Genomic DNA, 25501 nt, shown 5'->3' with positions numbered 1-25501 from the left:
CGCCAGAGCGCACTGCTGGCTCATGTTAAGTTTCTCATCTATCAGGACCCCCAGGTCCTTCTCAGCCGAGCTGCTCTCAAGGACCACTCCTCCCAGCCTGTACAGGTGCCTGGGGTTCTTCCAGCCCAAGTGCAAAACCTTGCACTTTGCCATGTTGAACCTCATTAGGTTCACCTGAGCCCAGCTACCCACGCTTTACAGTTTTTCTCTGCATTTGGCTGCTTTCCTTGGAGTTTTTCTGGCCTGAAAGGGCTGAGTTTGTCTCTGAGCCAGCAGTGCTTCTCTCCAGCAGAATCACAGCACGGCCTGCATTGCACAGGCCCACAGTGCTCATCCATCCCAACCCCGTTATGTGCAGGGTCACAACCACAGCCCAGGCTGCCCAGAGCCACATCCAGCCTGGCCTTGAATGCCTGCAGGGATGGGGCATCACAGTACAAGGCCATAACCCCGTCAGATGGGTGATGGGGGCTGAAAGGGGAACAAGAGTTATAACGCAGGTAGATGTTAACGGGGCTCTGATTGGTGAGTGTCGGTACGTGCCACAATGCCCTCCAGCTCTTATGGGACGGGACTGGAGCCAATCAGAGGTCGGGTAACAGATGGTAAGAACAAGGAATCTTGTTTTTCCGGTACTCTATGGTACCACTTCCGGTCGCTCTGGCGGCGCTCTGCAGTCTCTATGGTGCCGCGCGCTACTTCCGCCCCACCCCCCCCCAGGCCTACGGGTGCCGCCGCGGGACACGCGCCGATCCGGAAGTGCGGGTCGGGGTGATCTCGCGAGACTACAGAGAGCCGCGCGCGACTCTTCCTTTCCCCGCCCCGCCCCCTCCTCAGTCGCGCGCGCTCCTCCCGACGTCGCCGGCGTGCTGACGTCATCGCCGCGTCAACGTCATTGCGTCGCGGGACGCCGGCGGCCGTGAGTTCCCCCGGGGAGGCGGCCCCGGGGCCGGAGGGGGGGGAGGCCGCCATGGCAGCAACGGGGCCCGGCCGGGCACGGGGCGGGGGGGCGGGACGGGGGGGACGGGGGAGGGGCGGCGAGGAGAGCGGGAGGGGCCGGGGCGGCGGCCGGGGCCGGGAGGGGCGGGGGGGGCGGTGTCCGTCCCGCTGTGGCCGCACGTCGGTGTGAGGCCCCGCCCGGCCCGATGCCGCCGCTCCCCCCGTTCGCCCCCGTGTGATGCCCCACAACGTGGGCAGCGGCCGCGGGGCCATCGGGAACCGGCTGCTACCGCGTTCAGAACCGACCGCGCCATCTGCACCGAGGCTGAGACGGCTACAAGCAACGTGGAGAGCGGGCCGGGAGGAGTGAAGAGTGAGGGGAGGGCAGGAAGGCGGCCAGAAGGCATCAAAGCCTGAAGAACCGAGGGAGATGTCGAGGCCGAGAGGGCTGAGAGCACGTGGGGAGGCCGGGGGGGTCCAGGGTGTGAAACCAAGAGGGCGGCCTGGAGGCCCAGAGAGAGGCCAGAGTCCAGCCAAGGCACCCAGAGGCCTGTAGGTGCAGAGGTAGGCCTGGTGCGAGGCATAGAGGCTTCGAGAGATCAATAGGCTTCGAGTTTAAGAAGCTGTCCATTCTAATTTTGAGAGGCAGACACATCCACCTGGGTACCTACATGCTCGTCAAGAGACCTTGAAGCCCCACAAAGCAGTCCTGAACAAGGCGATCCCAGCCCCTACCCCCGTCACACCTCTGCTGGGCTGGTCCCCTTGTGGTGGTTGATACCTGATGGATGTTGCTAAGAGTATCGTGGTGTCACAACATCTGGCTGGCAACGCCCACAAGATAGAGAGTTTCTGGGCTCTTAGCTGAATGGCACAGTCAGATGCACTCAAGGACCCAGAGCCGTTAGTTACAGCAAACTGCATACAGCAGCTCACAGCCTAGCCTTTCACACTGAGCCACTAGTGCTCTCAGCAGCAGATTGCCCTAAATAGCCCTCCTAATTAGTGCTGGGTGCTTATCAAGGCATCTGCAACGTGGCTGAGGCTCAAGAGAGTGTACTTCCTTGTAGTAATTGTGGTCCTGCAGAGCTGGGCAAGATTGCTCTAATGATTGAGCAGGAAGAGTCACACACCCACCTTGCACTGTTTCCAGTCATGCTCTTGTTTGCTCACAACATGGTGTTTTCACACAAAGCCTCACAAGGACTCGGGTTTCTCACCATGTGACATCTGTAGGGCACAGGCAGCACAGATGTGGGGCCCAGGAAGTACTGAACATCCGATGGTGTTCTGCTCCAGCCCTGGGCACTGTGTGGGGAAGCTGCGGTGTGCTGGGCAGCTGCTTGGAAATGTGAAGTTCACAGGCTGTGAGATTGCAGTGGTTTCTTGGTGCCATCGTGCTCCGTAATCAGCAGCATCACTTTTGAATCTTGTGTCCTGTGCAGGCCGGGTCAGGGCTGGGACGTGTGTGAACCCTGGAGTCGTTGTAAAGTGGTGCTGGACTGTGGGAGCGCAGTGGCTGTCAGTGTCCTCAGGGGCTGCGCAGTGTTGTGCTGCCGCTGGAGGAAGCAGCGAGTCCTGCGGCCCTTCAGCAAAAGCAGATGTTTTTTTTCTTCTGTCTGAGGCCTCCCTGAAACCAGCATCGACATGGAGTGAAGGCCGCTTGGCTCGCAGCCGGGCATCCCTTGCAGCCGGGGCGCACGGCGATGGTGCCAGGCTCTGGGCAGGGCGAGCGTGGCCAGGCACAGCTGCGTTCCATGGGGCCGTGGAGCTGCGGCCTTCCCCTCCCTGCAGGCAGCAGCGCGGGGCCTCCCTGCGCCTACAAATCCCAGCAGCACCAGGGGCTGCGGGAGGCTGCACTGTAAACAGAGGATCTGAACTCAGGCCAGACCCCGCCGCTGGCTCCTTCCTTTCCCCTCGGAGAGCTCGGAGGAGGAGGAGGGTACGGGCGCCCGCCCAGCCGCTCCCCGCCGCGCGCCGCACTCACACTGCTCTGCTCCCGCAGGGACCCGCAGCCATTTGGAGGAAGTTGGGGAAGCTCCAAACCGGCACTGGAAGGTGGAAGGAGAGGACAGTCGCCGCCCCGCGTCACCCCAAGAGCTTGCGTCCCCCCCGCGTGCCAGCTGGGCCCTGGGGGAACCATGTCTGCGGGGGGGGCTCCCCAGGTACGGCGGGGCGGTGGCGGGCTGTGCTCCATCCCCGAGGGCCTCTTGCAGCGCGCTGTGGGGGGGAGCTGAGCTGCGTATCCTCTTTTGTGCTGCAGCGCTTCCGTGGTGGTGGCTTTTTGGTGGTTTCCCAGGGTCTGGAAACCCCCCTGGTGGTTTCTTGCTTTTCTTGTCGTTTAGAAATGCTGTAACCCAAGGAAGCGCCGCTAGTCCCGTGCAAGACTTTTCCTTTTAAATTGTCACTTCTTGAAGTTGTGACAGTCATCGAAGTGCTGGCTGGTCTCAGTGCCTTGTGCCATCTGTTCTCCTTGTGTTCCTGCCAAACTGCAGCAGAGCTCTGAGGGAGGAAGAGAGGAGTCCTGGGGAGGGAAGGTGGGTGGGATGGGTGCTGAGCTCTGCAGGAGGGCTGCTTTGGGCTCCTACAGAGGTCTCCTCCTCTGGTCCTGACCCTGGCTTGGTTGGGAAGTGAGGCTCAGCGGTCACAGCCGCAGGCAGCCTGGGTGGATCACCCAGGTGGGTCAGGAGGGTGGTGGGCACGGGGCATCGGCCCAGAGCAAGCTCCTCTTGAGGGAGCCTGCTGGGCAATGCTCTGCTGATAGGGAAGCTGAGGCAGCTGTGTTGTGCTGAAACAAGTCAGGGGCACAGTGGGAAATATCACAGGGTCCCTGTGACACCTCCTAGCACCCGGCTCCTGCACGAGGGAAAGGCCAAGGAAGCGCTCAGGGTGCCATGATGCTGCCAAGCACTTCTGTGTGCGGTGAAAACCCAGAGAACAGAGAAAACCAAACCGAACCAAACCAGAAAAGCGATGGCCAGCTGCTGAAACGCCTCTCCTCTCTCCTGGAGCAGCCTGCCCACATCCTGAACCTGCTGCCTTACCCCAGGCTGAACGAGGTGCCCAGGGCTGGACATGAGCTGGGTTCTGCGGGTGCAGAGATCCCCTCTGACCCCTGCACAGGTGAGGGCTCAGGGCTGGTTGGGGGCTCACCCACAAGGGAGTGGGTTTGTTGCTGCATTTCTGCATTCCCTGGAGTGCAGTCCTTGGAGGGGCTGCAGCAGGGCTGGAAGGAGCAGAGGGGGGGGGAGTAGAAACTGTACGTAAATGTGTGCAAGTGTGGCACCCAGGGAGGAAACCCCCCGCCTGCGCTGCAGCCGCTCTGCCTGGCAGCAGGGCTCCTCTTGTACAGATGTAGCCTTTTCTTCTGTTTGGGAGGTTCATGTTGTAATTAATTGCATTTTTGTGGTAGCCTTTGAAATCCTGTCATAAAAGCGCCAGGTAAGATCTAAGGATATTTGGGCGAGTTTGTGAAAGACTTTGGAAAGAACATTGTTTTCCAAGGAATGGTGTTCTCTCTCACCTTTCACTGGAGCACACGTTGCCAGGAGGAGGGAGCATGGAGCTTGTGTTTCTTTTTATCTTTAATTATGCTTCAGGCAGTAGGAGCTTAAAATAGATGAAAGCGATGCCCCGAGGCTTAGTTAATTTTAGCTTATTTGTGAATTAACGCAGGCATCTCCAGCATAATGATGTGTATGCCGAATGCGTGTTTTGCAGTGTGACAGTTCATGGTGACCAGCTCTTATCCCTTCAACCAGGCTACAGATTTTTCAAGCCCGGTGGCTTGTTCGGTATTAAACAGTTGGAGGAGCCGTTCCCTGAAGGCCAGCAGATGCAGGAGGACAGCAAGATCCTCGTGAGCCCCTGTGCAGGTAGGTGTTGCACGTGTCCTCACTGGGGCTGCTGGAAATTGGCCTTGGCAGGGGATGATGGTCTTGTTGGAGAGCTGCTTGCAGCCATTTGAGGCCAGTTAATGGGATTTATTTTATTTTATTTTGCTATTACTGCTGTCTGCCAACGCTGCATTCACCAAGCCATGGGGGATAGGGCTCTGGAGAGGGTCCTAAACCCCCTGGTTAATTAGGGTGCTTTAAACCGAGTGAAAGACGCTGATGTTTACACTCTGAATCTTTTTGACATCTAGTTGAGCCTGTCCGAACAAACAAGGTGGAGCAGCCTGATGAGAAGCCCGGGGTTGCTGCAGGCTCTTTGGAGCTGTACCCCACTGGTGCCAGCAGCTCTGGCCGCTGGTTCCATGGCGGGCAGCGCGCACCTGAGCGGGCAGGCACGGAGCGGGACGGCGCAGCCAGCCTCAGCCCGCTGCCCTCCAGGGTGGGCTGCTGGGTGCCCCAGCTTGGCAACGGCCCCTTCCGCTGTGCCCAGTGTGGGAAGGGCTTCCGTCAGAAGCAGAGCCTCATCACTCACGAGAGGATCCACACCGGGGAGAAACCCTACAGGTGCGGGGACTGCGGGAAGAGCTTCAGCCAGCGCCCCAACCTGCTGACCCACCGCCGTGTGCATACTGGGGAACGCCCCTTCCCCTGCACGCAGTGTGGCAAGAGCTTCAGCCAGAAGGCCAACCTCCTGGCCCACCAGCGCATCCACGCCGCCAATGAGAAGGCGCTGGCGGGGGGGGAGCAGGAGGACGGTGGCTCTGGCAAACCGAAGCTGCGGGCTACGCAGCGCAGCTACCAGGATGACACCCCTTTTGTGTGCCCCGAGTGTGGGAAGAGCTTCCGGCAGAAGCCCAACCTCATCACGCACCGGCGCATCCACACGGGCGAGCGGCCCTTCACCTGCTTCCTGTGTGGCAGGAGCTTCAACCAGAAGACCAACCTGGTGACACACTACCGTGTGCACACCGGGGAGCGCCCCTTTGCCTGCACCCAGTGCGGCAAGCGCTTCACCCAGAAAACCAACCTCGTGACACACCAGAGCACCCACACTGATGTCCGCCCCTACCCCTGCGGGCAGTGCCAGAAGTGCTTCAAGGACAAAGTGTCCCTTAAAGCCCACCAGAAGACACATGCACCACGCCAGCGGAGGTGCCCAGGACGGGCTCCGGCTCCCACCCTGCCCTTTGGGGCTGCGCCTACACTGCTGCAGCCAGGCAGCCTGGAGCAAGAGGCTCCTTTCAGCTCCATGCCACCGCTGCCTGTTCAGAAGATCCCTGAAGGCCAAGAGCTATACTCGTGCACGGAGAAGGGTTTTCCCTCAAAGGAGCAGCTGCTGCCCGCGCAACAGGCCCCGCTGGGGGAGCAGGCCTTCCCCTGCGTGCAGTGTGGAGAAGGGTTTTGCCCCAAGGTGACTCTGCTCCGGCCACAGCACGGCCCCGCTGCTGAGGCTCCTGCTGGCTGCACTGCAGGCTTCAGCCCCGGTCCACACCTCCTGGGGCACCTGGGGGTGCAGCCTGTCCTTGGGGATGGCACTGCCCCCACACCGCCCACCCCCGGAGCGGAGAAGCCCTTCATCTGCAATCAGTGTGGCAACAGCTTTGGCCTGTGGATCTCCCTTGTTGCTCACCAGAAGACTCACGTGGGGCAGAAGTCCTACCAGTGCCCTGAGCATGACAAGAGCTCTGGAGATGAGCTGTCCACCAAATCTCCCCAGGAGAAGGACATGGAGGGGAGAGCCTGGCTGTGCCCCGAGTGCGGGAGAAGCTTTGTACAGTATGATCGCTTGTTAAAGCACCGCCAGAACCACCGGGGCCGGGGTCCTTACCGCTGTGACGTCTGCGGGAAGAGGTTCAGCCTGAAGACCAACCTGGTGACTCACCAGCGCATCCACACCGGTGAGCGGCCCTTCACCTGTGGCGTCTGCGGCCGCCGCTTCAACCAGAAGGGCAACCTGGTGACACATTACCGCACGCACACCGGGGAGCGACCCTTTGCCTGCACCCAGTGCGGCAAGCGCTTCGCCCAGAAGCCCAACCTCATCGCCCACCAGAAGACCCACTCGGGCAGGCAGCCCTTCACTTGTCTAGAGTGCCCCAAGCGCTTCAAGAGCAAGCTCTCCCTCCGGGTCCATCAGCGCGTGCACGTGGTGGAGCAGCCCCAGAGTGAGCCGGGCCCCGGCCAGACACCGCCCAGCCTGCAGAGCCACCCCGGCAGCCCGTACCCCTGCTCACTCTGCGGGGAGGCCTTTGAGGAGCATGGCGAGCTGCAACTGCACCGGCAGGGCCACGCTGGCGAGCGGCCGCACGCCTGCGCTGAGTGCGGCAAGCGCTTCCGACAGAAGGTGAACCTGGCTGTACATCAGAGGACCCACACCGGGGAGCGGCCCTTCCATTGTGCTGAGTGCGGGAAGGGCTTTAGCCAGAAGGCTCACCTCCTCCGGCACCGCCGGACGCACACCGGTGGTGTGCCACCCTCCTGCTGCGAGGGGACCTGCCCAGCGCACCGCGAGGAGACAGATGCCAATGCTGCCCTGGGGAAGGGCCCTGCACCGCCTGGCACACTGCTGCCTCCCTGCTCCCGTGGAGCTGTGCAGGGATCACTGCCACGGGAAGAGCTACGGCCAGGAGCACCGCCTGGCCCGAACAGAGCAGAGAGCCCATCTGGGGCTGCAGACATCCTTCTGCAGCTGATGCAGGAAGAGCAGCACCTAGTGTCTGGCTCGCAGCACCCGCCGGAGGCACCCGCGGGGCAGTGCCCCTGCAAGTGCTCCGAGGGTGGGGAAGGGCTGGGTGGGAAGCCCAGCCTGCAGCCACAGTGCTGCTGTGCTGACTGTGTGACCCAGAGGCAGCTGCTGCTGAAGCCCCAGCATGACTGCCGTGCTGAGATCTGGTGCAAGTACAGTGGCTGCAGCAGAAGCTTTGAGGACAAGAGAGTCCTGAGAGTGCCTGAGAGAGCACACAGCGAAGAGAAAACCTCGCCGTGCCCCAGCTGCTTGTAACATGCCAGCTGCCAATGAGCCCATCCATGCGAGGGACTGTACCTTGTCATTCTTGCAGTAGGGACACCAAACCTGGCTAGGTGAGAGCTCACACCAAGAGCCAACTGCTGACCAAATGTGGACCTGTAAGAGTCTGAGGCAGGGAAGGCTGCGAGTTGGAGCCTGGAGGGGCTCAAGAGGACTGTGGTGGTTCTTGGGAACAGGACATTTGTGAGTGAAGCACCCTGGAGGTGGGGTGCGAGATGCAGCAGGTTGGTCGTGAGGCAGTGAATGGACTCGGACACAACGTGTGAGCTTTCTGTGTTATGAACATACCAAATTTGTAAGGCAGGTGGAGCTGAGGAGCAGCAGGCGCTGGATCATGGGTCTGCAGCGCTTCTGCCAGCACCTGTCTGTGAAGAGTTGGATTGTGAGGGATGGGGAGGAGCTCGGGATCCTGCATGCTGACTTAAGGATCGCTTCTGCCATGCAGGAGGCCAGGCAGAGGCATGTCTGCTGGGGCCTGGCTCCAGGCTGAGCGCTGCAGTCCTGCAACATGCAGACCTGGCGTGGGGTGGAGAGGGGCCTTGGTGGGCTTGGAGCTTCTGCCAGAGCCCTCCGTCCTCATCATCCAGACTGATGACCCTCCACAAAATGTCTGAGGGATGGAGAGCTGTGCCCCACTGTTGGCTGCCCACCAGCATGGGCCGAGGAGGAGCAGCTTTGCTGGGGGACGAGCGAGCTTCAGAAGGGCAGCGATGGGTCCCTTCTGCCTCGAGGACCCTTGAGGATCGCAGCTTAGCATCTCCTCTGAGCCGGGAGGGGTAATACAGGGTGTATATGGGGGGTGGGGATGGGGAATGTAGCTTCTGCTTCTGTACTTGCTCTGTGGATAACCTTTCTGACTAGCACCTCTTTCTGGTACTCACCTTACTTCTGCATAGATAACCAGGAGTGCCGGGCAGTGGTGTCTGCACTGCCCACAGCTGTTCTTGTGCTCTCGGGCAAGCAGTGTGGAGCTGTCTGGCTGGGGCAGGGCTGTGGGGCAGAGCTTTAGGGATGGGAACTGCAGGCCTGGAAGCTGTTCCCACTTGGAAAACATGCTTCGCATAAAAGGGGAAACAAATCTTGCCTGCTGTGCCCAGAGAGGCTGGCGTGCCATTGCTGCCCTCGTGCTGTGAGCTGTGCAGCCAGCCCCAGCCCAAGCAGCACAGCCCTGTCTCGCTTTGCTCAGCTGCAGAGCCTCCTTGCTGCCATGCAAAGACCTTCGCTGAGGACACACGGGACGCTGTTAGCAGTGCCCGGTTCAGTGCAATCCTGGGTGCGCTCTGCCTGCCGCCACCTCCTCCCCTGTGTTTTGGGGCATATCTCAGAGTGTGGCATTGGGGAACACTTCTTGCTGTGCCATGAGCAAGCACCGCATCGGCTGCCCAGCACGGAGATGGGGTCTCCATTCCAGGAGATGTCCCAACACCCAAATGGACGTGGCCTGGGACAGAGGGTCTGGTGGCCTCAATGGGCAGGAATGGAGCAGGCAATAACCAGAGCTGCTCGGCTCCAGGGCTTGGAGCAGCCATGAGGGCACACCGGGATGGTCCTGCTGGACCTGCGTGCTGGGTAAGGATGTTTTCCATTAGCAAAGTGCCCAGCTGGTGGCACGACCACGCGAATGGTGGTGGCATCCTGGGATGGAGTCCCTGGCTCCATCCCCAGGCAGGGAGTGGGCATTGCCCCCTCCAGCACTCAGCCCCGCTCCCTTCCTTCCACCCAGCATCATGCTCCAGCGACACTTCAGGTCCTTGCAACTCTATTTTTTTGAGGTTATTTAAAATAAAAGCTTTCTCACAGCATTTCCTGCCTCCTCCTTTGTGGGACAGCACTCTTCCCCAGCCCTCGGGGTGGGAGCCACCCGTCCATCCTTGGTGCAGTTTATAACCATGCTGCTGGCAGAGCTGCCTGCAGAGGCCTTCCTGGCTTTTGCATCTCATATCAGAAGGCTCATATAGTGAAGGGCTCAAGGCAGCAGCTTGTCAGTAAAGCTGTATTGGATGTGTGGTGCTTTTTAAAGCCAGGACTCTTCCCAGAAGCTGGGCTGGGGCTGCCCCTCGTGGGGCCATGCTTTGCTCTCCCCATCATTTCCCACCAGGAGCTGACAGCCCCCCCAGAGCTGTAATTGCTGTGAGTTGTACATCAGGGCAGGCCTTGGCCCCACACGCCTCCCCATGAGCAGCTCCTTCACTTCTCTGCCTCTGCAGCCCTTTGAGTCCCGTGGGCCTTTGTTGCCCTTCCCATTCTGCTGGCTGCAGTCCCTGCTGGGTGGCTGGGATGGGATCCTGGGGCGTGGTGCTGCCGGAATGCTGCTCGTTGGGTGCGTGGAGACATGCAGGCCCCGTCCTGTCCCACATTGCTCCTTCCCTGTCCCATCCTGCTGCTCCACCTCCCACCATAAGGCAGAAGACACCTCAGCTGTGCTCCGTGTCCCCACTGTCCTCACCCTTCCCTGAGATGCCACGTCTAGCTGTGATCACGATCCCATTGGGAAGGGGAGTCATAGAAAAAGGGGTGTTGGAAAAGACCTGTGAGATCCCCCCACTCCCCGCCCCCTCCATGCCCACCAACCATGCCCCCCAGTGCCACATCCCCGCAGTCCTTGAACACCCTCAGGGACAGTTCCTGAGGGACAGCTGTCCCCTGCCCCCTGGACAGCTGTGCCAGCGTCCAACTGCTATTTGGAGAAGAAATCCTTCCCGATATCCAGCCCTAACCTTTCCTAATATCCAACCTGCCGTGTCCCTCACTGCCCCCCAGCTCCCAGGCTCCTGCTGCCAGCCCCAAGGTCCCTGGAGCTGAGTTCCCATCTCCGTCCCCACGGCAGTGAAGCAGCCAGCTCAGCACGCTGCTGGCACAAAGGCTCGTCCTGCTGCTGTGCTGGGGGAGGTGTCAGCAGCTGCTCCAGGAATGCAGGCATGCATGGCCAGACAGGTCTGGGCAACAGCACAGCAGGAAGCCGCGCAGGGCACAGCAGTGCTGGCAAGCCGCAGCCTGCATGCGCCTGAGCCTGAGCCTGATCCCGGCAGCGCCCATCCTACGTGGGACCCCGAGTGCTGCGCTTCGCTCGTGGCCTTGTCTGCTCTGCTGAGCCCTGCTGCGGCCTCGTGCCGGTCCCACCGAGATGGGGCCCTTTGCACTGACACGTGGGATCTCCATTTTGCACCCCCTGAGCACCCCAACGCTCGGCAGCACCTCTGCCATGTGCCACCACCGTCTGGTGCCAACCACTGCCCAGGCTGCCAACACAGGGGGCGAGCGGGGGGGCGGGGAGCTCCGTGCATCGCAGGGCGCTGGGCTGCAGCTCCGGCAGAACCCGCAGAACCTCCCCCGAACCCTTTGTTCCCGGCCCAGCAGCGCGGGCTGCAGCGTGGAAACCCCTTTGTTTTCCACCCGCTCGGGGTTTCCCTTTGCAAGAGTAGAAATTCCACTCGTGGGTGGATCGGTTCGGCTCGGGCCGATCTCGCCGCGGGGGGGGGGGGGGCGGGGCGGGCGCTGAGCCCACGCGTGACCGCGGCCGCGGGGCGATGCCGGGAGCGCGTGCGGAAGAACGAGCCGGGGCCGGAGCGGGCGGCACAAAGCGCGGAGCGAGGCGGGCCGGCACCGACGGGCGGAAGGTGGGAGGGGGAGATCGCGGGTTGGGGGCGGCACCGCGCAGCCCCGGCCCGGCCCCGAGCGTAGGGAGCGCCGCGGTCACGCGCGGGGCGGGGGATGCGCAACGAGCGCACGGAGAGCGCGGAGAGAGCCGGGCCCGGAGCGCAGCGTTGGGGGCAGGTAGGGGCGGCCCGGGGGGGGACGTGCGGGGAACGGCTCGGTTCGGCCCGGCCCGAGGAGGCGGTGCGGCAGCGCGGAGCCGAAGCGCAATGCGGCGCGGCCCGGCCCCATCCCGGCTCTGTCGCAGCCCCATCCGGACCATCTCGACCCCATCCGGACCCCATCCCGTGCCCACTCGCCGAGATCGCGCCGTGTTCCCGTCCCCTCCTTCCCCCTCCCCCCCCCCGGCCCCGAGCCTGCAGCCCCAGCGCTGCTCCGCGGTGGGATGATGCCGTAGAACGACCCCGGCCCTGGGCCCCCTGCAGCCCCCTACGGTCAGGTGTGGTCGTGGGGCTTAGCAGGGAGAACCCACCCACCATGAAGGCACCCGGCGGCATCCGACCCCCGGAGCGCTGCCGCGGGGAGTGCTGGGTGTTGTTGGACCCCCTCCGGGTTCGGTGCTGGGAGCTGGAGCCGCCCCTCTCTGTGCCCTCCAGGGATGCAGGCGCCGTGAGCCGGGCAGCGTGCGCCCATGACGGACCTGGCATCGCCCGCGGGCGAGAACACCTTCACCTTCCCCAGCGGCGCTGAGGAGGGCTTCGGGGATGAGAAGGCGCTGGTGATCCACAGCCAGGCGGAGGAGGAGGCGGCGGGGAAGGAGTTCAAGTGCATCCTGTGCGGGGAGTGCTTCGGGCAGCAGCCCAGCCTCACCCGGCACCAGAAGCACCACGCTGGGGAGCGGGCCTTCATCTGCGCCGAGTGCGGCAAGGCCTTCAGCCTCAAGCACAACCTCATCATCCACCAGCGCATCCACACCGGGGAGCGGCCCTACCAGTGCGACGTGTGCCAGAAGAGCTTCAGCCTGAAGCAGAACCTGCTCACCCACCAGCGCATCCACAGCGGCGAGAAGCCCTTTTCCTGCGGGAGCTGCGGGAAGCGCTTCCGTGAGCAGCGCTTCCTCCTCAACCACCAACGCACCCACAGCGACGACCGACCCGGGGCCACTGGCGCCGCCGCCTGCAGCCGCTCACCGGGCTCAGAGGCGCATGAAGAAGCCGGTGGTCCCACTGCAGCAGGCGGCTCCTTCTCCTGCACCCGCTGCGGGAAGGGCTTCAGCTGCCGGAGCAGCCTGGCCGCACATCAGCGCACCCACAGCGGCGAGCGGCCCTTCATCTGCGCCGAGTGCGGGAAGAGCTTCAGCCAGAAGGGCTCCCTGAAGCTCCATCAGCGCACCCACAGGGCTGAGAACGCCCTCACGTGAGCCCCTCGCCCCGGGACCCCCGCCCATGGCTGCCCCGTGGGGCTCTCTGTGCCCTGAGCCCCCCCACAGCATTGCTCTGTGGCTCCCAGCGCTGCGTGGGGGCTCAGGGCTGCTGGGCATCTCGGTGGGCGCTGTGCCCTCGGTGCTGGTGTGACAGCGTGGTCAGTGCCAGCTCTGCCTGGGCACCCCCAGGCACCCACCGTGCTCCCTCCAGGAGCTGCTCTCCTGATCACCACGAGGTCACTCCCATCAGCTGCCCCTGCTCCTCACCTCAGGCACTCGAGGGCTGCTGGGCGCCTGTTGGGTTCCTGCCCTCCCCCCCCTCCCCCCCTGGGGCACAGGGAGGAGCTGAGTGAGGTGGCCGCCTCTGGTAATGGCTGAGTTCCCTGGGGGGTTTCCTCCCCTCCACTCCCAGCACCTCTGCACTGCAGCTGGGTGCACACCGGGCCTGCAGGTGGAACCCCCGAGTGAGGAAGGGTGGGGAGGTTTCCCCACAGCACTGCTGTGTGCGCCCCGTGCCCCCCGTCTACCCCATCCCCTCCGTACACCCCATCCCCCATCCGGGCTGGTGCTGCTGCAGCGTTGCAGAGAGCCCTGAGACAGAGAAATCATGCAAAATAAAAACAAAGCCGCAAAACTCACAGGTGCAGACCTGCTTCCCAAGGGCAGCCTCAGCTCCAGACTGGAGGAGGGACGGCAGCGAGGCGGGGGCTGCGCCCGGAGCAGCAGAGAGCCCGGCCTGAGCATTGCAAACAGGGGTGGATGCGTGATGCTGGGAGCGCTGTGTGTGCTCGGCGGGGTGAAGACGTGCCGGTGCTCAGCCACGGCCGGGAGAAGCGAGGGGTGGCTGGGCTGGGACATCTCTGACCCCTGCCCCACTCTGCGGTGCCCGGAGATCTCCAAGCGCAGGGGAGGAGGCGGCGCCGCAGCCGCACGGCAACGCGGGATGGTGCAAATCCCGCATCAGCCCCGCGCCCACCGCGCCCTGGAAGCCGCCGCGTTCTGAGACCGCTCGTGGGTGCCCCTGCGGGACAGCGGCCGCCATCTGCGGGGCTCCCATCCGTGCGCGCCGTCCTGCACTCTGAACCGGGACGGCGTTCGGTGAACTGGGATGAGGTGAACTCACGGCTGCAGCCAGGCTGGGAGCCCCTGGCCCGCACCTCCAGCCCCGCTGCTTGCAGGGGAAAATCAGCTTTCCCCGACGACATTTCCCGCTGCCGACGCTGCTCACACCGCACCGGGACGCGGCTGCGGGGGAGCTGACACCCGGCCCGGCCGCAGCTCCCGGTGACGGCTCCTCCCGACCCCCGAGGGAGCTGCTCCCCCCGCCCTACGTCCCGCCGCCCTCCGCCCCGTGCCCGCGGCCCCGCGCACGGCGAACCCCCCGCGAACGCCCTCGCCGAGCGATCCCCGCCCCGCGTCCGCCCGCGTGTCCCCCTGCCGCTGTGTGTGTGGAAATGCAGGCACTGCCGACGTGTATTCATTAAATTTATGAACGCCTGGAAAACTCCGCGTCTCTGTCTTGCTATGAACTCGGGGAGGATCCCCGCCGCTGCGGGGCACGGCCGGCTCCGACGCCGGGGTGAGCGGCAGACGGCCCCGCATCCCCCCGCTGTGCCCAGAGCCGGGGGCGGTGCCCAGGAGCTGCCGTTCCCCCTCGGGCTGTGCCCGTCCCGGAGAAGGAGAGCCGGGGCCGCTTCCGCTTCCGTCGGGCTCCGTCGGGCTCCGTCGGGTTCGGCCCATTTCTTTTCCAGGAAAAGCGAGAGCAGAAGAAACGCGCTCGGTGCTCCAGAGGGCGTTCTCTACCCGCGCTGTGCGCAGCTCCTTCGGCAGCGCTGGGCGCGGGGGGGACGCACAGCCCCGACGGGTGGAGCTGCTGCTCTGCGCCCTCCCGGCCCGGACATCCGCGGCTCTGCGGTGCGGCTGCGACCTCCGAGCTCCTGAACGGGCGATGGGCAACGCCGGGCTCAGCCGGAGCCGGAGGGCAGCCGGAATCGGCCGCAGGTCGCTGTTTGCTCCGGAGCGTCTCGTTTGCAGCCCGCAGCTCTCACACCGGTTTCTTTCTCTGCCAGCACCCCCCGAGCCCTGAGCTCCCGGTGTCCTCGTCGCTCGGTGTCCCGAGTTCCCCGTGCCACCGTGTCCTGATAGTCCCGATATTCACATTACCGGTGTCCTGTGTCATCAGCCCAATGTGATCTGAAGTCCCGGTGTCCCCAGATCCCTGTGTCCCCATGTCCCTGACACCCGCTGTCCCAGGGTCCGTACACTCCCCCGTCCCGGTCTCTCCCTCCTCCCCACCACCCCCGGCTCCGCCACTCCCCGCCCAGACTCGGTTCCCGGAGTCCCCCGCGGAGGCGGCCGGGCCGAGGCGGGAGGAGGACGGCGAGGAAGAGCGGCGGCGGGCGGGCGGCCCCGACGGCAACAAGTGGAAGCGAAGGGAAAGCGGTGCGAGAGCCGAGAGCGCCAGGCGGAGGGAAGGGGACGAGAGCGGGGACGGGGCGTGCTGCGTATCCTGAGGCTGCCTCCCATCTCCCCGCTCTGAGAGCTGCACAGGGTGAGTGAGGGCGGATGGGGGGGTGGTGTACAGTCTTACGTACAGCACAGGGGTAAAGCTGTACCCCAAACCTCACTGTCCCAGTGCCTGTTGCATTGTATTTTAAGTTGTATAGTTCCTCTCCGTGCAAGAGCAGAGGCTCTGCGTGCTGCTGTGGGACAAAGAAAGACATTATGAACAAAAGACCTTGCAAATGAGTCAAGGAGCTCGGCAGCTACTTGTGCCAGACACAAACACACACCAGGCACCTGGTTTGTGCCTGTGGCCAAGGGGTTGTAAAGGTGTTACAATAAAGGTCTTCATACTGCATCATTAACAGAGTCCAAGCCTCTCCTGCCACAGACCAGGCAGCAAGGATTCAGGTGGAGAGCAGCCGTCTCCTCTGTCGTGCTTTTCCTGCTGTGCGCTGAGAATCACAGAATCCCAGAATCGTAGGGGTTGGAAGGGATCATCAAGTCCAACCCCCCTGCCAAAGCAGGTTCCCTACACCAGGTCACACAGCTCGGCATCCAGGCAGGTCTTAAATATCTCCAGTGAAGGAGACTTCCCCCTGAGCAGCCTGTCCCAGTGCTCTGTCACCCTCACCATAAAGAAGTTCTTGCACACATTAGTGCAGAACTTCCTATGCTCCAGTTTCTGGCCGTTTCCCCTTGTCCCGTCTCCACACACTGCTGAAAGGAGTCTGGGCTCGCCACTTTGTCCCTCACACCTCAGATTAGGATCAGGTCCCCTCTCAGTCATCTTTTCTCAAGGCTAAACAGACCCAGTTCACTCAGCCTTTCTTGATAGGGGAGATGCTCCAGGCCCTTCACCATCTTTGTGGCCCTCCGCTGGACTCTTTCCAAGAGATCCCTGTCTTTTTTGTACTGAGGAGCCCAGAACTGGACACAGTATTCCAGATGAGGCCTCACCAGGGCAGAGTAGAGGGGGAGGATCACTTCCCTCGACCTGCTGGACACTCTTTTTAATGCACCCCAGGATGCCATTGGCCTTTTTGGCTACAAGGGCACACTGCTGGCTCATAGCCTACCTATCATCCTCCAGGGCACCCAGGTCCCTCTCTGCAGAGCTTCTCTCCAGCAGGTCCTTCCCCAACCTGTACTGGTGTATGCAATTATTCCTCCCTAGGTGCAAGACTCTACGCTTGCTGTGTTAAACCTCATCTGGTTTCTTACTGCCCAGCTCAGGGAGCAGTGGGAGCTGCCAGTGCCGTGGCTGCAGGGCTCTGCCTTCATGGGGTGATGCGGGGCATGCTGTGCACTGATGGGCATAAAGGAGCTCTCAATAAATACTGACCTTTACTGTGTTGTGGAAAATCCGTCCTAGACCCATCTCTCATCCACTCAGGGCATGGGAAGCAGCTGTGAGTGGGCAAGGATGGCAGACCCACAGTGTGGCTTAGAATGGGGCTTCAGTTTTCGCCCAGTGCCGTGTGCTGCCCCAGCAGCACTGAGCGCAGCGCGGTTCCATCCCCTCGCAGCTCCTGCAGGGCTTTGTGGTCACACATGTTTCCCGCTGAGCCTGCCCAGCTCTTTCTCCCAGTTGAGCCACCAGTGAAGACCAAGGCAAAGAACCCATTCAGTACCTCAGCTTTCTCTTCATCTGTTGAAGCCAGCTCTCCTTTTAAATTTACCAAAGAAGGTACACCCTTTTTGGCCTGTCTCTTCTGGTCAATGTACCTGTAGAATGTCTTCCTGTTTTTCACATCCCTCACCAGGTTCAGTTCTGCCTGTGCCTTGGCTTCCCTGATCCCATGTCTGCAAGTCCAGACGGCATCCCTGTATTCTTCCCAGGTGACACGGCCTTGTTTCCAGATCTTGTACGCCCCTTTCTTGCACCTCAGATCACTCAACACATCCTTGCAGAGCCATGCCTGTTTCCTACCTTGTCTGCCCACTTTCATATTCAGAAGGATAAAGACCTCTTGTGCTTTCAGGAGGACATCCCTGAAGAGCAGCCAGCTCTCCTCAACATCCTTGTCTTTAAGAAGAGTGCCCCAGAGAATCTTGGCCATTGAGTAGCTTGAAGTTAGCTCTTCAGAAGTTAAGGGTTTTGACTCCACTCTTTGCCAGGCCCACAGCCCTCAAGATCACAAACTCAACCAGGGTATGGTTGCTGCAGCCCAGACTGCCTCCAATCTTAACGCCTTTGATGATCTCTGCATTGGTGAGCAGCAGGTCCAGCAAAGCTTCATGTCTGGTCGGTCTGTCCAATACCTGGAACAGAAAGATATCATCAATGGATTCCATGAGCCTTCTGGATCTCTCACATCTTGCCATGTGGTCTTTCCAAAAACAGTCTGGGTGGTTGAAGTCCCCCACCAGGACAGGAGCCTGTGAGCACACCGCCTCCCGCATCTTCCTCAGCTCAGCACTGAGAGCAGGGCTGGGGTCAAGGGGGGCCAGGACACGCATCTTGGTGAGGAGGGGATGATCGGGGGCTGCAGGGAATGGCTGCTGGGGAGCTGCCCCTGGTGCAGAGCTGAGGCTCTCTGCCTCCCTGTGCTCACACTTTCGTTTTCTGCAGTGCCTGGAACACGGTGCATTTACAGGAATAGCATTTTGTGCAGCCTTTGGCCTCACCCTGTGTGTATGATGGTGACAGGGGGCTCTCTTGGGTCAGGGCCTCCATCAGAGCAGCACATGTCAACATTTTTGGAGAGGATCCATCCTGGCCTTCCACTGGCACAAGCTGAGTGCCAGCTGAGTGCTCCACAAACAGCACCTGGCTATTTGTGGAGCAGCTATCTGTGATCCCAGCACTGCCCTCTTCCTGATGATGCCTATAAAACCTCTGCTGAGCTGCACAGCAGCTCCAGACCCAGCACTTCTGTGCAGGAGGAGAGCAGGAACAGCACAAGCGCAGCAGTCAGAGCTGGTGACACAGCACAGAGCTGCTTGGGTGAGTTTCCTGCAGCTCTGCTGCCACTGCTGGGGGAAATTCCGAGGATGCGGAATCTGCTTTCAAGGGGTGGGCTCTGATCTCCATGGATGAGGGTCAGTCAATATCTCTTTCCAAAGACGAAGTCCATGGAGATGGGTAATTTTGAAGACATTTCGCTTTTGGCATGCACACACGGCTGTCCGCAAAGATCATCTGTGTCACCTCCATTAGCACAGGGAGAAAAGCAGAGGAGGTTTGTGCCATTCTCACCAAAAACTTCTGTCACCTTCCAGGCTCCCCGTGTGCCTGTGAGTGCTCTCCCAATGGCAGGATGTCAAAGCACTGGTGAGTATCTCCCTTATTGCATGGTTGTGTGTATCCTGAGGCTGCCTCCCATCTCCCCGCTCTGAGAGCCCCACACAGAGAGGCTGAGGGCGGATGGGGCGGTGGTGTCCGGTGGGTGCAGCCTGAGACGCAGCACAGGGGGTAATGCTGTAACCCCAAACCCCGCTGTCCCTGTGCCTGTGTCTTGGAGCCCGTGTCCCACTGGCACCATGAAGGGCAGGAAACAGCCGAGGGACAATGCTGCACAAACAGCACTGTGAGTTTTGCTCAGTGTGTGACTTCCTGGAAAAGGAGTGGCTCAGCCGCGGCTTTTGTTCACCCAGTGCAGTCCTGGGTCACAGGGGAGCTGTGAGATCTCTTTTGCTTTCTATTTTTGCTGTCAGACAAGTACTGGGTAGCAGCCCTTGGAGGAAGCCTGGGACTGAGCAGCCCTGGGGTCCCTCAGGGCCACATGTATCTCCTGATAGTCCTGAGAACCACTGCTGGTGGCTCCGGGACACCTTCCCTTGTGGCCCTGGGTACCTCCACCTGGGAGCTGGTGTGTGGCCAAAAGAGGTTGTCCCAGCATCGTGGGTCTCACACATGTCTCTGGTTGTTCCCCAGAATCCCAGCTGAACATCATCCTTGTGGGCAAGACGGGGAGTGGGAAGAGTGCGACGGGGAACACCATCCTTGGGAAGAAGGCATTTCCTTCTTTCTCCGCACAGTCAGTAACCCAACAGTACAACAAAGCTGAAGGCAATTTTGCTGGAATACCAATTGAAGCTGTTGACACTCCTGGCCTATTTGATACAAGGGAAGCCAACGAAAGAACCGTTGAAAAGATTAAGAATGCCTTTCAGAACCTCTATGCAGGGGTCCACGCCATCATCCTGGTGATGCAGCTGGGCCGAATCACTAAGGAAGAGCAGGATGTGGCTGAGTGGGTGGCCAATTTTTTCCATACTAAAGCAGAGAAGTACACAATCCTGCTGTTCACCCGGGCAGAAGAGCTGGAGCATCCCAAAGATCTGAAGGATTTCATAGAAGAGAACACATACCTCATGGGCCTGGCAAGAAAGTGTCGGAATCGCTACATTGGTTTCAGCAACAGAGCTAGTGAAGAGGTGAGGGATGGGCAGGTTGCAAAGCTCATCTGCATGATCGATGCCATGGTGGAGAAGAACTATCCTGATCCACATTACACCCGAGAGATGCTGGAGGAAGACACACGGACATTCTTTGAGAAGTTCTGTACCATCCTGTAGGCAGTGAGGGGTCAGTCTGGGAGGAGACGTCTCCTCCGTTGTGCCGTCCCTGCAGTGCTCTGAAGATGACGCTCTCCTTGCTCGCTTGCAGTTCCATCCTTCTCCCTCCATGCCCCGAGCTTTCCCCCGCCCTGTGTTGCTGCTTTCCCCCGCGGTGAGACTGTTTGGCAAGGTGTGAGCGGTGCTGGTGTCAGCAATACGGCTGTGGAGAGCCAGACTGAGGGCTAAGTATGGGCATGAGGGTGAATAATGGTACAAAATGTGTGGCCGCTTGGACAGGATCTGTTGCTAGGTACTGGTAGGCAGGTCTGTGGCTGTGAGGAGTGCCAGGGCCTTGGCAGTGCCGCGGGATGGAGGCAGCACCTGTACGAGGTGGGAACGACTGACTGACTGACTCTGCAATTTGAGAGGGAGGAGGAGTGGAAATGGGTCAGCAAAGGGGACTTCCCCCATCCCGACCATCCTCAGCTCCCCAGGTGCTTCTGTGCAATAGGTTTAAGGCCATGGAAGTTAAAGGAAAGGTGAGTGAGAGTGTGGAGGGAGGTCCACCCGTAAGGTTGCCTTGGGCGAAGCGGGTGACCCTATGCCTCAGGACTGCCTCTACCTGAAAGGAAAGAAGGGTGGTTGTCATTGGTGACTCCCTTCTGACAGGAATGGAAGGTCCTGTATGTTGGCCGGACCCTACCTGAAGGGAGGTGTGCTGCCTCCCTGGGGCATGGGTCAGGGGCATTTCAAGGAAACTTCCTGGGCTGATTGGCCCTTCTGATTACTGCCCACTATTGATAATTCAGGCGGGCAGTGAGGAGGTTGCTGTGAGAAGCCTGAGGTCTATCAAGAAAGAGTTCAGGGGACTGGAGCAAATGCTTGATGGAGCTGGGGTGCAGGTGGTCTTCTCTTCTGTACCTTCAGTGGCAGAAAAAAGTACTATGAGGATCCAAAAAACCCAGCTCTTAAATAGATGGCTTAAAAGCTGGTGTAAGCATAGGAATTTTGTGGGGTTTTTTTGTTTTTTTTTTTACCTCGGGGCAATTTACTCAGCACCTGGCATGGTGGCTGTTAATGCATGTAGCCTGTCTTCAAGGGGTAAGAGGGTCTTAGCTGAGGAACTGGCAGGACTCATAGATAGGCCTTTAAACTAGTTACGAAGGGGGAAGGGGACAAAACAAGAGCTTGTGGGGTTGAAGGGTTGTTCAAGGGCTGTAGCAAACTCTATGGGTGTCACGGTTTACCTAGATTGAGCTGTGCCCATGACAGGGGGCAGTCACCCCGTAGGGCCCCCGGCCTGGAAAGAAAGGAAAAAGGGGAATGGGAAAAAGAACAGCGGCAGCAATCTAAGGAGGAAAAACTTATTTTACTAAATATGATATCAGAATACAAGATAACACAATATAATACAATATGATTGAGGCTAATAAATTGAACAAAACAGAAAGAGAGTCCCCGAAAACTGAGATGGCTACTGTGAGCTCTAGGAGACACGGCTGGAATGCTTCCAACTCTTTGAGAGTCCAAGAGAGAGAGAATTCCAGCCTGCGGCTTCTAACAGTCAGTCCCAGAGGGTGGCAGCTCCATCCGAACATCTGCTAATCCCTCTGTCGACACCTGTGTCTCGGGCAATGCTTCCTAGTTGGCGAGCTTCATTACCATCTAGAGACAAACTGTTGGCCCCCTTGGCCCAGCAGCGAAGCAACCAGGCAAGGAGATCTTCGTTTTGACGCCATGTAAACTCCTTTCTTGAGCCTTGGATTTCAGTCAGCTTCAGATGTCAATGAACAGTAATTTCCTCACTCTCTTCTTCACGCCTCTTAGTTTTTCCTTTTGCCTTTCTCGGTACTGATCCAGACCCAGCACCTGGATCTTCTGCTGCCTCCTCCTCTGCTTCTCCTTCTTTTCATTCTAGACACAAGGACACCCGTTTCCATTTCTTGCCTTCCACAGGGGCAACTGATATTGTTACTGGTGCCTCCTGTGACTGATCAGAGTTGACTTGGGGATTTTCTTTTTTGGCTTGAATCTCAGATCGGAAACTCTCTCTCTCCAGAATAGTATTATACAGAGCACAGTAAGCATAAGCCAAACCCCAAATAAGGTTTCCCTCCTTAGATCTCTGACTCAAATACTCACTTAATTTCTCAGGGTCCCTCAGGTGTTCAAGAGTGAAATCCCATGACACTGCGGGTCCCCACACTTCTAAGATTTTTCCTAAACCCTTCCATATTCTCTGCCAGTCAGCATTCTCTGGTTTTGGAGGGGATTTCCACATAGAATGAATGTATTGGAGTACATTCATTGATATTGATAACATGAACATGAGTATGAACATGACCACGGCGAGTATGAACACTGGCTCGGTTTTCAAAAAGCGTGCGACAATCTGATAATACAGCCTGGAAACTGGATTGAACATCGTGGTGTTTTAAAGTTAGCTGCTGTGAAATTAGTAATTGTGAAATTAGCCATTGTAAAGCTAACTTTAATGATGTCAAAATTCACATCATCCCATATTGCATAGAAGTACCAGGCAGGTGTCTCTATCAGTGCCCTCACTTGGTTGTGTAACCCATATATTGCATAACAAGAAATCACAAAATTAAGAAGGGGCTGATAAGTTCCGAAGAACATGATGGCTTTGAATCCCCTATCCAGTGCTCCTAAAACAAAGAGCAGAATCGTGGCTGGCAGCAGCTGGCAGGCACTGTAAAAGTCAGAGCTAGCTAGCTGTGCTCTGGGAGAGAAAGAAATCCCTTTGTTTTCATTACAAAAGCAAGATAGCAATGCTCAGAGTTTACAGCTACCCCTGGATGTTGACAGAATGTCTGGACTTTCAAGCTTTCAAGGTCACGTTCTCAGTGAGCAGCTATGAAAAGATAACACTCCCCTAATGAAGCTAACAAAGCTCTCTGAGAGCAAAGAGAGATTTGTTCTAAAAGCTAAAAGGCAGCAACTTATGCCCGCATCCTCCACCAAAATCTGTCATGGGTTACCTAGACCTACCTGTGCCTGTGACAGGGGGCAGCCGCTCTGTAGGGCCCCCAGCCCGGAAAGGAAGGAAAAAGGGAGAATGGGAAAAAGAACAGCAATCTAAGGAGGAAAAACTTATTTTACTAAATATGATATCAGAGTACAAGATAACACAATATAATACAATATGATTGAGGCTAATAAATAGAACAATACAGAGAGAGAGTCCCCAAAAACCGAGAGGCCTACTGTGAACTCCAGGCAACACGGCTGGAATGCTTCCCACTCTCTGAGACTCCGAGAGAGAGAGCTCCAGCCAGGAAGCGAAATTATACATGCCCTCCTCCCGTGACTTATCTCTGACTGTGAAGTCCTCTGGGATACGTAGTTTTCTTCTGAGAGCTGAGTATTCAGGATGTTGTTATTCCACGAAACTGGAGTACGAGCCTTTTAATGATCTATGCTGCATATGATGTTATGATGTGGAATATCGACAGTAACATTACAAAACCATGACAGTGGGCAAAGATGGCAGAGTACAAAGACATGGAGTAGGGCAGAGGGATGCTGGGGATGCTACTGCTCTAGGGGATCCTAGACCCTCTATGAAAGTGGTGAGATGGAAAGCCCGGCTGAAGTGCATTTATACCAATGCATGCAGCCTGAGTAACAAACAGGAGGAAGTGGAAGGTCATTGATAGAAGTGGAAGGGCCCTATTAATGAACATCCAGCCTCATCGCTGCTGCAGCCACCAATACTTTGGAAATTGCCAGCTTCTCTGGGACAAAGACAGATTAATTGGTAAAACAAAACCAAAGCCTTCAGCTGAGCAGGAATCACAGCTTCTTCAACAGTGAACCACCAGAGTGGGTCTGGGGACCCTTGAAGAAACTCTTCAGCCTCAAAATGCTGCTGTCAACAAGAAGGAAAGGGAAGGTGTCTTGTGAGTGTGTGCTGGGCACTGGAAGGGATAATCATAGACTGCAGACCACCTCCATGGCTGTGGACGGGAGGTTAGAATGGGACAGCTGCTGTCCTGCCTGAAATGCAGATCTTGGTGGGCCATAATGTGCCTGCCCAGCCACGATGCGTTATAGCAAACAAATGCATATGATAAGTGGCGATGATTTTGTAAACATCCCTGTAAAGAAAACCCCACCACTTCCTGGGGCTCCGTCTGCTTTGAGAAAGATTGACAAGCACCTGACTCAGCACAGTAAAAAGAACAGACAGCCACACCCGGTGTAGATGAGAAATGGATCTGGGACAGGTTTTCCACAACACAGCAAGGTCAGCGTTTATTGAGAGCTCCTTCATGTTATTTTGTTGGCATCCCAGTTACTAGATAGGCCAGGAGTGTCGACAACTTCAATTGGTCTTCCAGCGACATTGCCTTCAGCTTTGTTGTACTATTGGGTTTCTGACTGTGCGGAGAAAGAAGAAGGAAATGCCTTCTTCCCAAGGATGGTGTTCCTCGTCGCACTCTTCCCACTCCCCGTCTTGCCCAGAAGGATGATGCTCAGCTGGGATTCTGGGGAACAACCAGAGACATGTGTGAGCCCTGCAGTGCTGGGACAGCCCCTGCTGGCCACACACCAGCTCCCAGGCGGAGGTACCCAGGGCCGCAAGGAAAGGTGTCCCCGAGCCACCAGCAGTGGTCCTCAGGACAATCAGGCGGAACATATGGCCCTGAGGGACTGCAGGGCTGCCTCAAAGGGCTGCTACCAGTACTTGTCTGACAGCAAAAATAGAAAGCAAAAGAGATCTCACAGCTCCCCTGTGACCCAGGACTGCACTGGGTGAACAAAAGCCGCGGCTGAGCCACTCCTTTTCCAGGGAAGTCACAGCGAGTGAGGCAAATCACAGGGCTGTTATGATGAGCATTGTCCCTCGAGGCCGTTTCTGCGCTTCATGGTGCCGAGTGGACCGGGCGTCCAGACACTGCACAGGGAGCGGAGGCGTTCGGGGGTAAGCCTTACACCGTGTGCTGCGAGTCAAGGCTGCACCACGGCCCCACTGCCCATCCTCGTCTCTCTGTGTGGGCTCCGTGCAGAGCGGGGGAATGGAGGCAGCATTTCAGGATACACAACCATGCAATAGGGAGTACTTCACTTTCTTTGACATCCTTCTGGGAGAGCACTGCACAGGCACACGGGAGCCTGGAAGGTGACGAAGTTTTTCGGGGGAATGGCACAAACTCCTCTGCCTTTTCTCCTGTGCTAATGGAGTGACATGCTTGATCTCGCGATCAGGCTGTCCACAAGCCGTGTTGTGCCCCTTGCAGAAATCAATATCTTCAAGTACCATTCATGGGACTCTCTTTGGAAGAGATATTGACTGACCTCTCCATTGGAGATCAGAGCCACCCCTTGAAGGCGGTTTGCAACCTTTCGATTTTCCCCCAGTGTTGGCAGCCGAGCGGCAGGACAACTCACCAAGCAGCTCTGTGCTGTGTCATCCAGCTCTGACTTGCTGGCGGCTTGAGTTGTGTGCGCTGCTGCTCTCATGCACAGAAGTGCGGGTCTGGAATGCTGTGAGCTAGCGGTTTTATAGCATCAGGAAGAGGGCAGTGCTGGTCACAGATAGCTGGCCACAATAGGAGGTGGCTGTTTTTGGAGGCACTCACTGGCCTC

The 25501-nt window shown here is 58.7% G+C and overlaps 2 protein-coding genes across 2 annotated transcripts; both read left to right on the top strand.

Moving 5' to 3' along the window:
* The first annotated feature begins 790 nt into the window (after positions 1-790).
* LOC107308678 (zinc finger protein 585A-like) lies at positions 791-13477 on the top strand. The gene is made up of 6 exons (XM_032443173.1): positions 791-919; positions 2945-3104; positions 3786-4062; positions 4701-4814; positions 5087-7834; positions 12132-13477. The coding sequence occupies exons 2-6, from the start codon at positions 3081-3083 to the stop codon at positions 12875-12877; spliced, it is 3909 nt and encodes a 1302-aa protein (XP_032299064.1). The 5' UTR covers positions 791-919; positions 2945-3080; the 3' UTR covers positions 12878-13477.
* Positions 13478-17878: 4401 nt separating this feature from the next.
* LOC107308660 (GTPase IMAP family member 7-like) lies at positions 17879-21207 on the top strand. Its single transcript, XM_032443134.1, has 3 exons — positions 17879-18332; positions 18608-18659; positions 19263-21207. Exons 1-3 carry the CDS (start codon positions 18207-18209, stop codon positions 19904-19906), a joined length of 822 nt encoding a protein of 273 aa, XP_032299025.1. The 5' UTR covers positions 17879-18206; the 3' UTR covers positions 19907-21207.
* The last annotated feature ends 4294 nt before the right edge of the window (positions 21208-25501 follow it).

This window comes from Coturnix japonica, chromosome 2, assembly GCF_001577835.2.
Source record: "Coturnix japonica isolate 7356 chromosome 2, Coturnix japonica 2.1, whole genome shotgun sequence".
Taxonomy (NCBI): domain Eukaryota; kingdom Metazoa; phylum Chordata; class Aves; order Galliformes; family Phasianidae; genus Coturnix; species Coturnix japonica.
This window is presented reverse-complemented; position numbering and strand designations above follow the sequence as displayed.

Bases quoted from the DNA above. Each gene is read 5' to 3' on its own strand.
- LOC107308678 (XM_032443173.1), top strand. From the start codon at position 3,081: ATGTCTGCGGGGGGGGCTCCCCAG. The intron at 3,105-3,785 runs GTACGGCGGGGC...GACACCTCCTAG, and splicing joins CTGCGGGGGGGGCTCCCCAG to CACCCGGCTCCTGCACGAGG. The intron at 4,063-4,700 runs GTGAGGGCTCAG...CCCTTCAACCAG, and splicing joins CCCCTCTGACCCCTGCACAG to GCTACAGATTTTTCAAGCCC.
- LOC107308660 (XM_032443134.1), top strand. From the start codon at position 18,207: ATGATGCCTATAAAACCTCTGCTGAGCTGCACAGCAGCTCCAGACCCA. The intron at 18,333-18,607 runs GTGAGTTTCCTG...GTCACCTTCCAG, and splicing joins CACAGCACAGAGCTGCTTGG to GCTCCCCGTGTGCCTGTGAG. The intron at 18,660-19,262 runs GTGAGTATCTCC...GTTGTTCCCCAG, and splicing joins GGCAGGATGTCAAAGCACTG to AATCCCAGCTGAACATCATC.